The following is a 17,595-nucleotide window of genomic DNA, read 5'->3' on the forward strand; positions in this document are numbered from 1 at the left end:
GCTAGACGGAGGTCTGGGGGTAAACAGCTCTCTTCACAGAGCTGGAACAAATTGCAGCTGGCCTGCATTTAGATCAGAAATGACTCTGTAAATCAGTCCCTGGCCATTCCAGGTTTAGGCCCAGATCTTCTGCTGTAGGTCTGGAAGAATCTCCACTGCTTTAGTGGGAAGTTGCTCTAATCCCACAGTAGGAAATTGAAGTCCTTTGTCTCTGGGCTGGAGGGCTGCCTGCTAACTGGCTTTGTTAACACCCTCTGAAGTTGGCAGATGGGATTTTTTTTGTAAGCTTTTCTCATCAGCTTCACTTTGCTGAGGAAGCTGCTGCATTGTTTCTAATTGCTTGGGATGCGCTTTTTCCACCAGCGAAATCTAGCAAAGAGCTGGTCCAAGAGTCCCCAGAGAGCAGTCCAGAGGGCTTGAATAATTTAGGTGATAGCTAGGACAGACAAGAAGGCAATGGAGTTAGGAAGGAGGGCAAAGTTGGTTCTTGGGTAGTAGTACCTAGTACATTTCCTGAAGCATATAGGCAGCAGTGTTAAGCATCTCAGAGCATGTGATGACACTACTCTTTTCTGTTTGAACTATTACTGTAAAAGAGTCCAACAGGTTAACAACTCTGTTCAGGTAACAGTGACAGAGTGACTTACCTCTGCAGAGTCATAAATAAGTTCTGAGTCACAGTGTTTATCCACAACTCATTTTAAGTCCAGGAAGGCTGTTTTTGCTTTCAGGCAGCTCTACATATCATGAATACTGCAGTCCCAAAGCCAAAGTGGCAATGGAGCAGAGAGAATCAAAGTTCACATCCCAAACTTTGTTGAATTCAAGTTCCAAGTGTTAATACTATTTTAAGAGTCCCTCTAAGTTCAGGTATTACAAGGTCTGCAGCATGGCTGCATATCAGCAGGGGTTTACATGACCTTGGGTGAGGATTTATTAATTATTTTCCTCAGTTTTGTCATGCTCTGTCTTTTCCATTTCTGTTACTGTAGAAAACAATGATCTGTTACTCCAGCTGCTGAAGGCTGCAGAACTTCCTAATAGTTTAATTACATCTTTGTGGCCAACACCTTCAAGGATGTGTTGTATTTTTCACTGTTTGAGAGAATTTGGGAGAACTGGCAGGCTGGCTGGCCAAACACAAGAGACACCACCACTGCAAATTGTCCTTGGTTGTCATAGCCCTGCTGCTCTATGCTGCTATTCTTTTGGGTTTTCAAGTGGTACCATACTTTGTACTCTGCTGTATAGAGCTCTTTAAGGTACATTTAGCAGGCAACTGCTGGAATCCATTTTTGGCATGTGGTAAGAAAGGTGTGTCACCCTCAGGAAAGGACTGTGTGTAGGTACTTCAAACAGGACTGCAGAAGGGTAAGGATTCCTACCCCACTCCACAAGTTGTACAAATTTTCTGATAGCTAAGAAGGAAACTGAAGTTAACTGATCTAACTTGAACTTGAAACTGCCACAGCCTGACATTTGGTGGTGTTTATTGTGCACGCAGGGAGGAGCAATCTGGTAAGTAGATCTCCCAATGTCAGAAGAAAGTGGCTTTTTCAAACTCCCTTCCCTTCCCTTCCCTTAGGATATGTGTGCATGTGTGTGTGAGTGTTCAAGAGTGCATGTAAGAGAGAGGTTTCAGCATGAACAGGATGGATAATCCCTCAACCAGATTGGAGTAATTGCAGAGTTTCTAATGAAAAGAACTAGAATATGCCTGCTGAAAGGAGATAAAAAATGGCTGGAAGTGTCTGTGGGCTTTAAGTGTTGCACATTGCTTTGAAATGAAATACCTCTGCTGCTTAGGGTTCGTCACTTCTCCCACAAGTAGGAAGCTCGTGCTAGCCTTCCGCCTTGGATTATGGGATGGAAAGTACTGGAGATGTGGGACAATCTGTTGTGGCCACACCATCTCCTGCGTGTGACTCCTGCGTGCAATAGGGCACAGTTTTGCTGCAAATATTTTTTGTCCTCAGAGGAACACAGCTTGCTTTCAAATATGCAAATAGAAAATGGCATGAAGGAGATTGCAGTGAGATAATTCTACAAATGTCTCCTGGAGCAGCTCCCTCTGCTCCCTGTTAACATTCAAGGACAGACACATCCAGTGTTGGAACAGAAGAATTCAGATGACAAGTTGAGAAGTCTGTGATCATCAGAAACATTGAAATGCTTTACACTTGTTTCTAAACTGGAAGCTGACTTGGACCACCATGCTCTATCTACCCACCTCTTGCTCCAAAGGATCCTTTTTTTCTTTTTCTTTTTTTTTTTTTTTTGGACACTGAAAAAGCTGGAGAGTATCATGCACATTTCTCCACTCCCAGGTATGTGTATCTGCCCCTTCCACATGTCCCTTCCTCAGTCTGAGCAGAGCTCCAGGCTTGGTTCTGAGTTTTTTGGCATCCCACCTCCAATGGGAAGCACCTCATTAGGTTGGGCTGTTGCCTAACTTCGTTAGCTTTCTTTAACATGATTTTATATCTGCCTTTTGTGGCTTATTATTCCTTAATTCACTGGGAAAAGGCAATATTTGCATTTAATAAATCACAAATACTAGCAGCTCTCCTTTGCTAGAGAAGGGAACAAGAAGGAATATCCAGCCTTCCTACAGCAGGCTTGCTCTTAACTGTGGGAAGAAAAGGAGGAGATGACCCAAGTGGTTGAAAACTAGGCGTATGTGGGGATGGAGATGGATCTCTACAGAAGTGGGGACAGTGCTGAAAATAGATCTTTTAGCTTGTGTAGTTGGCTGTGAAAAATTGGGGTTTTCCATTATCAGAAGTCATCAGGAGGTGATCAAGTAAGGCCTCCAACTGTTGAACTTGCCAGCTGATGCCCCTTTTAGGATGCAGTGGAGACATAAGGAGAAAGGGATGGTCTAAACTTTGCTTGCCAAGAATGAGCTTTGCCAGGGTCTCCAAGTGGCATGCATGATGCATTTGATATGCTGAGCTTTGCCCTACTGTTCCCCCCAAAAGGATAAGCAGCAGCTTCCCAGAAGGAGGGGGGAAGCAGCAAGAGACCCAGCTGTCCTCAAAGGAGGTCTCCATATGAAAATCCTCTATCCTGCTGGAAACTGGATTGATTGGCATGAGAGGATTACAGTCTTTCTGCCCCCGCTTTTAATTCAGAGATGGGAGCAGCAGGTCCCTTGGGTGTGTTCCTTCTCCAAAATCCCAGTAGGGGGTTGAGAGGAATGGCTGCCTGCTGAGACTGAGCATTTGGCTTCCCCTTTATTCCCCCCTTGCCCCATTTTTTTTAAAGATGATGTGTAGCCAAACTAATGGGCAAAATCCCCAAAGCAAATCCTCAGGGGTGCCTTGGCACACTGCCGGAATAGATCATCCTTTGACTGGTCAGAAAACTCTTCCCATGACTTTGTGCTTGTTCCCAAAGATCGCTGGGCTTCCACGTATCTTGTCAGCAGATAACCCATGGGAGTTGGCAACACTGGTTGATCCTTAGGGATGTTAAGATAATACTCTCAAAATCAGAGGGATTCTGATGTACATGGATGTGCAGCAAGCCCTTTAGATACTATAGACAGCTTCTAAATAAGTTCCTTTTTTAAATAGTCTTTTACCCTAAGAGATACCTTGATTTCTGCTCAAGTGCAGCTGTGGCCAGAAAATCAGCATGAAATACAAGTCTTGATCACAGAGCAGCTGTGCTCATACCTGCACAACGAGCAGTTTCTTGCCTTCACAGGCAAAGTGTTTTAACCTCCTGGCACTGGAGCACTGGTTTACATCTGAGCAAAACTCCACGTACAGGAGGCAGGTCAGTGGGCTGTTTGCAGTGGCTTTTACAAGGAGCTAATATGAAAATTTTTGGGCAATTCAGTGTGAAAATCTGGAGCTGCTTTTGAGTAAAACTTTGCTTTGGCTACTATGTCTTTATCATGCGAGGCACTGCAGGGCTGAGCCTAGCCCCAGTTTTAGCATGGCAGAACAATAGTGTGGACCTCAGCAAAGTGTGTTGTTCTGTTTCTTCCCGTCATTTTCCATCACTGCTTTTAGGAGAGCTGCATGCCTCCCAGGCCAGCCTGTGCTGCATCACTCCAGCCTACTCAGGCTGGGGTGGCTGTGGAAGTGGAGAGGTGAGAAAGAACATGGTTTCTCCAGAGTTTTCTGTTTGTTACTCTGCTATATTTGTTATCTGGATTCTTAAGTAATGAGTGCTTTGAATTTTGTGATTATGTTACGGTGATGTGTAGTTAATGTACTAATGTTCACTTGAGCTAGGATCATGGTAACAGTGTGTTTTTTTTTTTTTTTTAACTGTTCAGAAAATAACTTAAATACAAAGATTAAGCTGTGAATCTCTCCTGTTTTCCTTTTGGGGGGAAAGATGCTGTCAAAATACCAATCCTGTATCTTCCTTGAGCCCATGTGTGTGAGTCATACTTCTGCTACATATGTACTGTACACAACATCTGCAGTGTGAACACCTGGAAGTGCTGGGGGTGAAAGGTGGACAGCTTTGCCCTGAGCCTGAGGTGGATGCAGCTTCACAGGACACAGAGCCTGCAGTACCCAGTCCCATCTCAGAGCTGCTGCTCATTGACAAATGCAGCATAAAAGACTGCCCTGGCAGTCAGAAAAAAAAAAAAAAACATTTACTCCTAAAACCACAGCATACTTTTTAATTAACACTCTCTCCATTCATAGTTAATGGCCTCTGGCTGGGGCAGATGAGTCTGCCCTGTGAGCCAGAGAGTGGATGTGACTGATAGAGAAGAGTCAGAGCCATCCTGCCCATTAAAAAAGTGTGGGGGAAAATCTGTGAAGACTTTGTGTTTTTCTGGGTACTGTTGCAAGATCCTGGTAGGAGAAGCACAAATTTGTTTTATAAGCTAATCAGAATCCTGCTGTTCAATAATGAGTGAGTAATTGACATATCACAGCACCGCCACGCAGTTCTATGGCTGGGGATGCTTCCACGCTTACTGCTCGCCCAAATCAGAACGCAAGCACCCTCGCCCTCAGAATACCTTCCTCTTAAAAGTGCTCCTTGGATAGCAGCCTTGGATCTTTCCATTTTACTTAACAACCCCTTTTAAAACAAAGGCCACTGCAGTTTTAAGATCCTGACTCCAGGGGTGGTCAGAAAACAAACAAATCCCTGCACTCTCGACATCTCTCTCCCTGCTGGCTCCATTCTGGGGAGCCAGCGGGGGACTGGAGATTGTGAAGGCTCCTGCTTTTCTGAAGCGCTGGGAGCAGGATTCTTGTCACTTCCAATCTCCATCTCTCTTTGTGACAGGGTTCCCAGCAGCCCCGTGCTTTATTTGGCAAGGCTTTGGTGTTGATATGTATGTGCGTATGTGCACACATATATAATAAATATTTTATATACATATTTATATATAATATGTAATATATGCATTTATACCACTTCAACCTTTTCTGTTCCCTCTCTGCTAATTCCTCCCATCCAATAATAGACTTGGAAGAGGAGTTGCAGTGGTAGGCTACATCCATTGTTTTGGATTGGTCTGTAACAGAATGCAGCTTGATTTCAACAACCTGTGAGTGCCAGCACACACAAATGAGACCCCTTCCATACCTACACTCCCAGTTGTGTGTGTGTACCCAAACACACATACTGCCCACTCCCATGAGAAACAGGTTCTCCTTGTGGGTTATTTCTAGATGTTTCTTAGATAGTCCTTCCCCTTCTCCTTGATGTTTAAAGATGAAAATCAGCATCTTTATTCCTGATTTCTAGGACTAGGACAGTGCTGTCCTGCAGGACATCAGCTGGAAAACTTCTCTCAGGAAATCTGGACTAGAATCCAAAAACTCAAGTACTAAAGAGAGTCTTTGAGAAAGAAAAGCAATCTCAGTTGTAAATTTCCACTGGAAAAGAATGAACAGCTTATCTTAAATAGATTCAGTGGTTAATTACCCTTTCTGTTTAAAAATGTGTGCCTTATTTCCACTTCAAATGAAGGAGGAAAGTAATGTTTGCCATAGCTTCAAATTAACAGCGTTTGATCAACCTACAGCTTTAAAATGAAATCTTCTCTTGTTTGGTGGTTTTTTATTGTTGTCTTACATACATGCTTTCAGGAGTATAGTATGGTGCTTTTTGGAAAGGGGGAATTGGCCACTTTAGATTAGCTAGGCTAGAAAGAATGTAATTCTTAAAATAACTGTTTAGGATGAGTTTAGCAGTTGGTGGTTTGAAGAGGATGATGAGCTCTCAGGAGAGAAGGCAGCATGGCCAAGGAAACAAAAGGCCCTGAGCAGGCAGACGTGCTGTAATGCTGCCGTGGATTTCTGTGGGTGAGCTGTCTGTCTGTCCTGGGCTCTGGCAGTGTCCCGATCCCTTTTGTTCCAAGGCAGTGTGTGGCACAGCTTCCTGTGCAATGGCACACATCAGTGCCCAGGATGTAGAAATGATTCAGTGTTTTGTGGGAATAAGATGCCACTCCTGGTCTTGAGAGCTCTGAGTAGCTCTGCTTTTCCAAGTGCTTGAGCTGCTCTGCAGCCAGCACATACACACTGCCCATGACCCTGTCCCAGGAAGGGCTGCTGGAGGAGTAGATAAGAGAGGAAAACTAAGCTGCTGCATGCTTTCCCATGCAGTGGGCTGCAGCCATTAGAGATCTCAGCCTGACTCCTTTGCCAGCTGATCCATGCCCAGCATGGATCAGTGCAGTCTGTGAGCACCAGCCACTTTGCTTTACCCTAAAAGAGCTCAGACACATTCATTATATCCCCAAGAGAGATACTCTTTTATGTGTTTCACATCCATGTTATCTTTCCATCCTGAGCTTTCTCTCCAAAATTATTTGCTGACATGTACCTGGCTGGCAGAAGCTGCTAGAACTCTCCAAACCTGCAGAGAGTTTGCTGAGCTGTAAGGCTGATCAGCTGGGGACCACTGAAGTTGGATAAGGAATATGACCAGGGAAACCTGGGCTGGAAAGGTCTCACCTGTCCAGGTAAATAGCCTGCCTGCAGATGGAGAATGGTCAGATGGGCTTTCCAGTGCAACAAGGTGAAAACAGCAGCCTGAGCAGTGCTTTCACCAGGGACAGCACTGACTTCCTTGTGGAGCCCCCTGTGGTTTGAAGAAACTCAAGCCCCTGGTTAACATCACACAGCTGATGTATCCAAAACCCCTTGTGCCATGCCCCAAGCACGCTGCTGGCATTTACCAAGGTGGATCAAGGAAGGCTTCTCCTCCAAGGGGCAGTGAGGTGGGGAGGCTGCCAGACCATCTCTGTTTTTACAGTGTCAATTCCCAAAGGGCAGCCCTGGCAAACTGCTCTGACCTCCAGAATGGTGCTGATGTCTGTGAGCAGCTCTGCCTACCCAGCCCGTGCTACTGAGTTCCCTCTCCTCCAGCACAGGGAAAGGGGTCAGTGGCTGCTAAGCAATGCATGTTTTTGTCTTTGCATGAGCTGCTTATTGCTTCCTTTCAGAATTTATCTAGTTTGGACTAGATGGTGCTGGGTAAACCCTGAGAACCAGCTCTGGGATCACATCCTTTCCAAGGGATTTCTATCTCATCTTGAAAAAGAGGACAGACCTCCCAGTGGGGAGCTGTCAGCTCAGGGGAAGCCCTCAGGTGTCCCAACTGCTTCTCCATCCTCCTGGCCTCAGCAAATGCCATCACTCTGTAGGATGTGTGCTGGGACCAGCTACACCTGCTGCTCTGCCTCTCCCAGTTCTCATGGGTTTGTTTGTGTGCCTCAGACACTGTGTCAGATGCCTTGAGGAAAGGAGATGTGTGAGCATCCCGTGACATGGAGTGCTGCGACAGGGACAGCCCCAGTGCTGTGCCTGGAGTCTGGAGCAGCACCGAGGCACGAGTGGGACAGGAGCTCTGGGAGTGATGATGGGTGGGGATCAGGGTGGTTTATGGACTCACAGCCACTTTCCCAGCTCCGGGGAATGTTTTAGCCAGGGACACCTGGCATGGAGGCAGGGGAGGAACGCCTGTAAAATGTGGAGACAAACTCCCTTGCAGCTCAGAGCAATGGCTGTTTCACAGTAGCCCTTGTCTATCCTGTGCTACAATCCCTGGGTCACAGGAGTGTCTCCAATTAACCCAGCCCTCTGGCGAGCCTTAATTGGCACTCCAGGCTCTCCTCCTCCCCCTTCTTGCCCCACCACGAGTTTCTCACCTCTACATCTGCTGCTAAGCCTTTACTCCCAGCATCCCAGCCACTGCTGGGAACCAGTGACCATAACCCATATTTACTCCCTAAATCAAGGCAGCAGCCATCCCCTGGCTTGGGGCTGCGTCCTGAAGATGTCCCTGCTTGGTGCCCAGCATCAGGCTGTGTGGCAGGAGGAGGGGCTGTGGCTGCAGGGATGAGCACGGGGCTTGGGGACGGGTATGGGCTTCAGTGCAGAGAAGCTGGGAAGTTCCAGGAGGGTTTTTTGGTGGGTACTTGCTGGGAGAGATGGCTGCTGCTGTTTCCTCTTCCCAGTGCTCTTTCCAGAGACCACATTAACCCTCCACGTGCTGCTCCCAGAGATGAGCCATGTACCTGAATGACCAGAGTTGGAGCATGGCTGCAGGACACAGGCTGGGGGAGAGGGCCCAATGCTTTCAGGAAGAGCTGGAAGCTCATGTGCAGGGGGGACACCAGAGCTGGAACATCCTCAGTGGGAGAATGTGGTGCCTGGACTCTCCCACAGCCCAGACAGCCCGGTTTGGGCTGGCACGGCAGGCCTGGGGGTGCCCATGATACTCTCCCAGCTTGCTCTGCTCTCCTGGTCCCGCGGGACCGGCCTGAGTGGGGCCAGCCTGTCAGGACCTGTCCCTTTTAAGCCCTTGGAGCTGTTGCCAGCCGTGGCTTAGTGGGGTCCCATCCTTTCAACTGGCTGTTCGGCAAATTAAGAGCTTGCTATTAGGCTGCTAATTAAAGGCACTTCATTAGCAGCAGGGGAGGCAGCTCCTGGCCGCAGCAAAATTGGATTCCTCTGAGCTGCCATGAGCGGATTCTCTCCTCTCTGGGGCTGGGGGCTGTGTCCCTCCGTGTCCGGGGAAGGCAGCTGCCTCGAGCCATGGCCGTGGGCTACCAGCCTCTTCCCGAGCGCAGGGGATGGGGCACATCTACCCCACGGTGGGAGAGGGGCCAGAGGTGATCGGGGTGATGTGGGGCCGCCCCCTCGCCGCCAGCCTCGGGGATGGTGCAGTGGTGTTGCCCCACTTACGGTTCCCGGGGTCACTCGCGTTTAGAGGGGACATGCGAGAGCTCTCAAAGGTGTCAGAGCATCCTGTCAGTGGTTCCGCTGCCCCCAGGCTGGGCCGTGACCCCTCAGCGGGCTGAGCAGTCCGGCGGTGCTGCCCCTGCCCCCGGCCAGGGGAGAGGCTCCCGGACTCCTCCTCCGGCCGCTCAGGCGCCTCCAATGAGCCCCGGGGCGCCCGGGCTGCCCTGCCCTGCCTTCCCTTCCCTTCCCTCACCTCCTCCTTCTTCTATCTAAAAATGGGAGAGACCAGCGGGGCCGCCGGACTGCCTTCCTCCCCCTCTCCTTCTCCTCCCTCCCCGCGCTCCGCCTGCAGCCTCGCGCCGCCGCTCGGGAAAGGGACCCCGCGGCCCGGCGGGGACATCACTGGGGTGAGCTCCCTGCGGGCCGGGAGGGCTGCCCCATCCCTGCTTCCACTCTGCCTTACGGGGTCCCTGTCCCACTCTAGCCCCTGGTCGGACACCCCTCGGCCTGACATCCCCCTCCCTTTTTTCCCGGTTTAGGATTCCTGATGGGATTAGGGGGGATTTGCTGTGCGTGAGCCGGGAGCTGCTCGGTGCTACGAATCCGGCTACCGTGCGGGGGGCGTTGCGAGGAGGGTCGGGCTGCGGTGCTGGGGAGCGGGGCTGCTCCTGGGGGACGCAGGCTCGTCCCATGTCCGCACCCTGCAAGCCCCGTCGCTCCGGGGACATTCATCGCTCCGGGCATTCATTGCAGCGCCCAGGGCTGTCCCGGCAGCTGGGGGTGCTCTGAATGCTCCTGAGCACCCCCATCCTGGGGTGGGCTGGCTCACAGCTGCAGGGTAGCTGTTCCTCCGCAGCCACCGGCTTCCCGCAGTGAGGACCCCCAGCAGGAGCGGGAGACAAAGGTGTTGGAGGGGGTGAAGGTTTAGGAGGTGGGTCCATGTGGCGTTTTGGGGTGTGCTGGGACCTTCCACGGGAACATTTCAGTGGTGTTGGGCCACTCACAGCAGCACCACTCAGCTGCTCCATTGAGGTAGGGGGATGGATATCCCTCCTTTTTCCACCTTCCTCTTTCCATCTGCTTCCCCTCCCAGCAGGGGACAGGGGTGCCCAGGTTACCCAGGCTGGGTCACCACCACAGCAAAACCCTCACACCACAGCCACAAGACCAGCCACGGGGAAGCTGGATCAGCTGAGCTGGGTGCTGGGCTGGCATGAAGGAGTGCTCAACAGAGGATTCCATTGCATTGGGGTCTTTGCTCTGGGCCAGGGTCATCCCTGCTGGAAAAGGGGCAGTTCATGACACCTTGGCTCCTGGCTCTGCTAGCCAGGACTGTGCTGATCCTTCCTCCTCTTTCCCAGCATCTCACCTTCCCCCTGCTGTCTGTCACCCTTCTGGTATCCTTTGGCTCCTCCATGCTCTATGGCTACAACCTTGCTGTGGTGAACTCACCAGCAGAGGTAAGGGATGGGCAACCTCTCTGGGAGCAGGGAAAATGGCTCTGCATCCCTCCCCTGGAGGGTGGAGGGACAGCTGTCCAGCAGCCCCACATCAAAACACTGGCATTTTACTTGAGCAGTTACCCAGAGAGGAATGGCATGGGAAAGACATCAGAGTCCGTGTTCATGTACTCCACACTGGTCCCCTTGGGAAAGCAGGGCCTGGAAAGCTGGCCACAACCTCCCTGCTCAATCTTGAGTGCTCTCTTTGGTATCTCTAAGTCATTCTTAGGCCTCTCAGGTGCTGAGGCTTGCTGAGCAGCCAGACCAGCACATCCCAGTCATCCCCAAACGTGTTCTGCCCTGCATCTCCTTTAATGTTGTTAAACCCTTGATATTATCCCTATAGACAATATCCCTTCCATTGTCTTCCCCTTTCTGCCAACAATCTGGTACCTGCGTGTGTCTCTGCCCTGCAGCACATAAAGGCTTTCTACAACGCCACGTGGTCCCAGCGGTACGGACACGGGCTGGGCCCTGCCCCCCTGACCCTCCTCTATGCCCTGACTGTCTCCATCTTCGCCCTGGGCGGGCTGGTGGGCTCCCTGCTGGTGGGGGTGCTGGTGGAGCGGTACGGCAGGTAAGGGGGTCACACCATGGGCCAGGGTGGTTCAGAGGTGGGGTGGGACTGGAGGAGCTGCCCCGCTGCTTGTGCCTGCCAGGAATGGTGCTCTGAGCCGCAGCGCTCTCCTCGTCCTCCTGGCCGGCGGCTTCATGGGCTTCAGCCGGGAGCTGGGATCCCCTGAGATGGTGATCATCGGCCGCTCCATCACGGGGCTCCACTCAGGTGGGTGCTTCCTGGGCTGTGCACAGCCCCTTCCTCACGGCTCAGTCCCCTACAGCCATTCCTGGGGGGATGGAGAAGGCTTTGTATTCCCCACAGGCTCTGTGGAGGGTACAGCTCTCTCTCTGGTACAGCCAGGGCCACCTCCAACGCCATGGGGTCCCCACTGTGTATGATGCTGGACATGGGAGGAGATAGACCTAGGCTCTGGCTAGGAACCCTTCTCCCCACTGCCTCTGCCATCCCAGTCCCTCCTGTGCCCCCCAGGTATCTGTCTCAGTGTGGTGCCTCTCTACCTGGGAGAAATCGCTCCCAAGAACCTGCGGGGATTCTTGGGCCTCATGCCCAGCATCTTCATCTGCCTGGGGGTTTTCTCTGCCCAGGTCCTGGGCCTGCCGGAACTGCTGGGCAAGGTGAGCACAATACCCCAGCCCACACATGCTGGACGCTGTTCTGCCCTCCCCTTGACATATCCCATTTCAACTCCTCTCAGGACAGGTTCTGGCCCCTTTTCCTGTCAGTGGTGGTTGTTCCTGCCTCCCTCCAGCTCCTGCTGCTGCACTGCTTCCCTGAGAGCCCTCGGTACCTGCTGATAGAGAGAAATGACATCTGTGGGGCCACCAAAGGTGAGGGGACATCCTTGGGCAGACTGGCTCCGGAAGGTGCTGGGTGATCTGGGTGCTTCTCCAAGGTCTTCCAAGACCAAGGTGCTTCCTCATGGCATTCTTGCATATCCATACCTGACAGCCCACCACAGTCCTGTTGATTCAGCCCTTCTGTCCCACCTGGTTGTGCCACAGCATTTCCACGGCACCCAGCACTGTTGTGTGATGCTTTTCCCCATTTCCTATGGATGGATTTCCCATATGGGGCTGCTGGAGAGCCAAGCCCCTACCTGGTGCCATACCTGTGAGCATCCACCCTGTGCTGGGGACACGTGTCCATGCCCCCACTCTCCCCACAGCACTGCACCAGTTCCTGGGGAGCCCCGATGTACAGGATGTGATCGAGGAGATGAAGGAGGAGCAGCGGTCGCTCTCCTCCATGGAGGTGGTGTCTGTCTGGCAGCTGCTGCGGGACCGCTCCGTGCACTGGCAGACGCTCTCGGTGGCGGTGGTGAACGCCGGCATGCAGCTCTCAGGGATCGATGCTGTAAGCCCAACGTGGTCCTTGCCCTGGGACACGGCTGTGCAGACACTGAACTGAGACCTGGCAGCTCATTTCCTCGAGTGCCCCGTGGCTCCATGCCCCAGCTCATGCTGTATCCCCTCCTCGGCAGATCTGGTTTTACACCAACACCATTTTCGAGAACGCCGGGATCCCCGCGTCCCAGATCCCCTACACCACCATGGGCACCGGCGCCATTGAGGTTGTTGCCGGGCTGATTGGGGTGAGTGAGGGACAATCAGATGGACACAGCCCCTCCATGCCAGAGCCCTCTTGCCAGCTCCCAGCACCATCAAACAGGGGGCACAGAGTAGACCCCCAAATATTATCTGTGCCACAGCACAGCCCCTTTTCTGAGGGGCAAAGGATTTGGCATGAAAATGGGGATAGGAGATGGGATGAGACAGGCTCAATTTAGGAGTCACATCTAGGAGTGGTGAGATAATTTTAGAGTAGCAGGGAGGTTGGGTAGATATGGCAGAGAAGGTTGGAGATGATGGTGGGGACTAGAAGTTTCTTCTGGCTCTTACTTTCATTGTCCCTCTGTTAGCAGAGTCACATGTCCCCATTTCCCCCCACCCCCAGCCAAGCACTGGCCTGGCCCCAGGCTAGCAGCCCTGCCCCCCCCCCCAGACAGCCCTCATTTAGCTGGAGAGTTAGCACTGGGCCAGGCAGATTTATGGCCCTTGTCCCATCTGCAAGTGTCACCCAGGGCCAGCCCAAGCCACCCAGCACTAAATCCACTCCCTGACAGTTACAGAGATGGATGGGGGTGGCTGCTCCCAGAAAAGAGGGAATGAGTGGGGGGCTGCTCCCCGCTCCCATAACCCAATCCAGAGGAGAGCGGGGTCCCCTGCCTCTCTGAAGGGTACCCCCTACTCCCCTTCCCTTTCTGTGGGTGTGTCCCAGCCCCCCAGCAGCCTCCCAGCATAGAGCCAGATTGCTTGGGAGCAGCCCCGCAAATGGCCCCTGATGGACATGCTGAGATTGGTTATAAAATTACAGGCATTTGTTCTGCTGTCAATACCCTGCCTGCTCCCACTGCCGCTGCACTGCCTGCCCACACTCTGCTGTGCCCACTCCCCCACAAACGCCTCCAGCACCTCCACCTGGCACTGATGCCAATGTGGCTTGCGGGTCACCCCAGCCAGCCCCAACCCTGCACCCTAACCCCTGCTCTATGGGACCCATCTCCTGCCCCATGCATGCTCACCCCTGGTGCTTTCCATGCCCCAGGCCCAACCCTGGAACTCTGAGCTGGGGTTGCCCCTGATCCCCAGATGCCACCAGGAGCATTCTCCCACCTACAGCTGGATCTGGGGTTCAGGGGTGGTCCCATCCACCTTGGAGCTCCCCAACACCCTGTCAGTCTCTGCTCTCTCTTGGCAGTGCTTCACCATCGAGAGGGTGGGCCGGCGGCCCCTCATCATCACCGGCTTCTGTGCCATGGGTGTCTGCTCAGCTGGCATCACCATCTCCCTGCTGCTGCAGGTAGGGCCTGGCCACTGCCACCCCCTGGGCCATTATCAGTGGTGGAGGGATGGGTAGAATCCTGGAGGAAGGAGCGTGCATAGAAACGAGAGGTGAGCTGGCTCTTCCAAGTCATGCTTTCCCTGCAAAGTTAAAGAGAAGGTAAATTTAGCACCAAGAACAACAACAAAAAAAAGAAAACACAAATCCCTATGAGAAAAATCCTGCTGCTTCTGGTAGCTTTTTTTCAGAAATAGTTGTTCCCAGGGAGGCAGCTGTGATATGCCAGGGCAGGTGAAGGGTCCTTCTCCTGCTGTCTGCTTCCTGAGGATGCTCCCATGGCTCTGGGGACACTGCAACATCATGAGCTGCTGAGCTGGGCTGAGGCTGACCCTCACCAGCTTTACCCCAAACCACAATTACTTGTCTGCATCTCACCAGTGCGTCCTGTGTGGCCACTGTCCCCAAGAGCCGCCACCCAGCCAAGGGCAGGCCTGAAGCCGTGTCGCAGGGATGCTGGGTGCGAGGCTCAGGGCCAGCCCCCAGCAGCCTCCCCAGCCCGGTGTCCCCTCGCAGGCCGCCCTGCCCTGGATGCGCTACGTCAGCGTTGCCTGCGTGGTCGGCATCATCGCTGGCTTCTGCATGGGACCAGGTGGGTCTGGGGCTGCGGGAGTGGGGAGCAGTGGGATGGGAATGGGGGCTCCAGGAGACCAGCAGGGCTTGCAGGCAGGTGACGGGACCTGAGCCTTGGCCTCATCCCCATGGTCAGGCCCTGGTTTATGATGCTGTACCTCCAAGTGAAACCCCACCACAAACCCCTCCAGCCCCACATATCCCCAGGGCACTACCTCCTCCTCCTCTGCTTCCTCCTGGGTCATACTCCAGGAGGAAGCAGAGTGAAAGCCCTGGCAGCCTTCCCCAGACCTCTGTGGAGGTGTCACCACTCCTATCACAGTGCAGCTGGTGAGAAACATCCTGTCCCTATTCGAGTGCAGGCTCCAACAGCCAGGAGTGAAACCTGGACTGGTTTACCCAGTTATGTATTAGCAGAGCTCTTAACAGATCTATAATTCATCCTCAGCCCAGACTTTATTCACTGTAATTACATCTTTAATTAGGATTTTAATGGCTCATTGTTCACAAACAATGATGAATAGGAGTTTTAAAACAAAAAATATATATTATCTCTGTTCTGAGTGAGCTGTGAGTAAGAGTCCGTCAGGGGCTCCACTCCTCCCTCACTTCTTACACTTGTTTTTTGGTTTATCTTTTCCCTGCATTTATAAAGAGGTCCAGCCAGCCCTGTTTCAGGCAGTTGGGATCCCAGGCATGTCACCATATCATAAACAATCCCTTGCCAGATTCCTGTGTGTCTTGGAATGTATTCTGGACCTCGGCTCCTTCCCCGCAATACAGGGACAGTCCTGGGACCCAGGACTTCTGGCTCAATGACACTTGGCTGGAGAAGCTAAGTCCTTCTAGAAGAAATAGCCACACCCTGTGTCCAGTTTCCAGACCACTTACAAATTGGCTTGGGAAACCACTTCTATACATTCTGGGTTTTTCCACTATGCATGGGAAAAGCAGGTTGGAAATGGCATTTCTGTGTCATGCAGGAGATTCTGATGCTCAGAAAAGTGGTTGTTTCTTTCCTCCCTGAATCAGGCACTGTGGCAACAGAAGCTGATTGATAGAGGGAAGTTTTCTAAACTGTTTTGATCAAGGGGGTCTGGAAAGGGCATTATGGAGGCTGCCAGGAAGATGTTTCTCTATGCCTGTGATCTCTATGAGCTTTAATATATCAGCATTTAGAAACATTTTTGGAAAACAAGGATCCACATGAAATGTTCCACCTTTATTTTGACTCAGTCTGAAACTTTCCAGTCATGCAATTTGGGGAACTGGCCTCAGCACCCAGCAATGTGCCAGTGTGGTATGGCCCTTGTCCCAGGGGGGACATCACCCCCCCAAGACAAATCCCAAGGGAGACCAAGGGTAGGACACTGTTCCACCACACTCCCTGTCTCCTCCAGCTCTCCCAGCACCACCAGTTTGAACCATGAGTCTTGCTGGGCTCCAGCCTATGGCCACAGGACTGAGGTGGGCAGAACCTGTTGACCCCAGAGATACCTGAGTCACCCTGTCCTCCATACCCTTGATCTGTCCCCTCCCTCTGTAGCTGGTGTTCCCTTCCTGATGACAGCTGAGCTCTTCATGCAGTCACACCGCCCGGCTGCCTACATTGTGGGGGGCTCTCTCAACTGGCTCTGCAACTTCACCATCGGCTTCATCTTCCCCTTCTTGCAGGTACCAGTTCAGAGGGGCCCGGGGAGATGGAGGGAACGGACACAGCCCTGCTGCTCTCCCAGGATGGGGTGCTGAGGCAGGGATGCCTGTGCTCTTGGCTCAGCTCAGTGCTGGGCAGAGCCAGCCCAGGGAAGGGTGATGGGAGGGGACACTGCCTCATGCCATGCCCAGTTTGGGAGTGCTTGGTTCTCTGTCTCATCCTGCTCTTGTCCCCAGATGTCAGCTGGTGCCTTTTGCTACCTGGTTTTCTGTGGTGTCTGCCTGCTGGTGGCCCTGTACGTCTACCTTGTCATCCCTGAGACCAAGAACAAAACCTTCATGGAGATCAGCCACATCTTTGCCATGCGCCGCTCCGTCCTCTCCGTGCCAGCCCACCTCATTGGGATGATGAAGCTCGATGGCTACGGGACTTTGGAGAGCAGCTCCCTGGAGAGCTCAGGCTCCAGCCTGCCCTGATCTGAGTGGGCTGGGGGTGGGGATGGTGGAGGAGGCTCAGGGCTGGGGAAGGATGTGGGGGCCAATTTATTCCAACCTGGTCATCTCTGAGTTTCCAAGGACAACTCTCCATGGCCCAGTCTGGACCCAGGAGGAGCCCCATTGATGCACCAAGGTTGCACTGACTGCTGGGCATGATCCCCATGCTGGAAGAGATGCTCCCACAGAGACAAGGGGACCTCCTGAAGCAGGGAGTTCTCATTGCTCCTGGCTGTGGGGCCTTGGCAAGGGCTTCTGGCATGAGCTGTTTAATAAAGAGCATTGTTTGGCAAGTTTAGCCTGGAATGGCAGCAAGCAGGAGTGCACTGGAATGGGCTTCCCAGCACCAGGGAAGAGCAAAATGAGAAGAGGGGCTTGTCCTTCTCCCCCCTGGCTGGAAAGGTCAAAGTCACCCCACATTTTCTAGGAAGGGTGGTCAGGATGGTTCCCAGGCTCTTGCATCTCACCCCAAGTTGGTCATGCAAAGCTGGAGACTGTTGCAGAAGGGACATAGAGCAACTCTGAGCTGGGGGTGACTGTCCAGCCACTGTGCCCCTCCACAGGCTGCCGGAAGCTCTTGATGCCTGGCCTCGTGTGCTGGCCCCACAGAGTGCTCCCATGGGAACTCTGCACACTCCCAAACTCCCTGGGGGACAAAAGGATCCAGGATACACCCTCATCCCCTTACTGCACCCCATGAATTGCTGTGACTCCA

The 17,595-nt window shown here is 52.6% G+C and overlaps 1 protein-coding gene across 1 annotated transcript; it reads left to right on the forward strand.

Annotated features, from left to right (window-relative positions):
• Positions 1-9,155: 9,155 nt before the first annotated feature.
• On the forward strand, positions 9,156-17,163 carry LOC128791536 (solute carrier family 2, facilitated glucose transporter member 9-like). Its single transcript, XM_053949261.1, is given in 13 exon segments — positions 9,156-9,327; positions 9,330-9,586; positions 10,541-10,639; positions 11,098-11,258; positions 11,341-11,465; positions 11,730-11,875; positions 11,956-12,088; positions 12,427-12,614; positions 12,742-12,852; positions 14,019-14,120; positions 14,676-14,751; positions 16,279-16,406; positions 16,623-17,163. Coding segments are annotated over 13 exon segments (1,938 nt in total). The 3' UTR covers positions 16,863-17,163.
• Positions 17,164-17,595: the final 432 nt, after the last annotated feature.

Source organism: Vidua chalybeata, chromosome 8 (genome assembly GCF_026979565.1).
Source record: "Vidua chalybeata isolate OUT-0048 chromosome 8, bVidCha1 merged haplotype, whole genome shotgun sequence".
NCBI classification, from domain to species: Eukaryota; Metazoa; Chordata; class Aves; order Passeriformes; family Viduidae; genus Vidua; species Vidua chalybeata.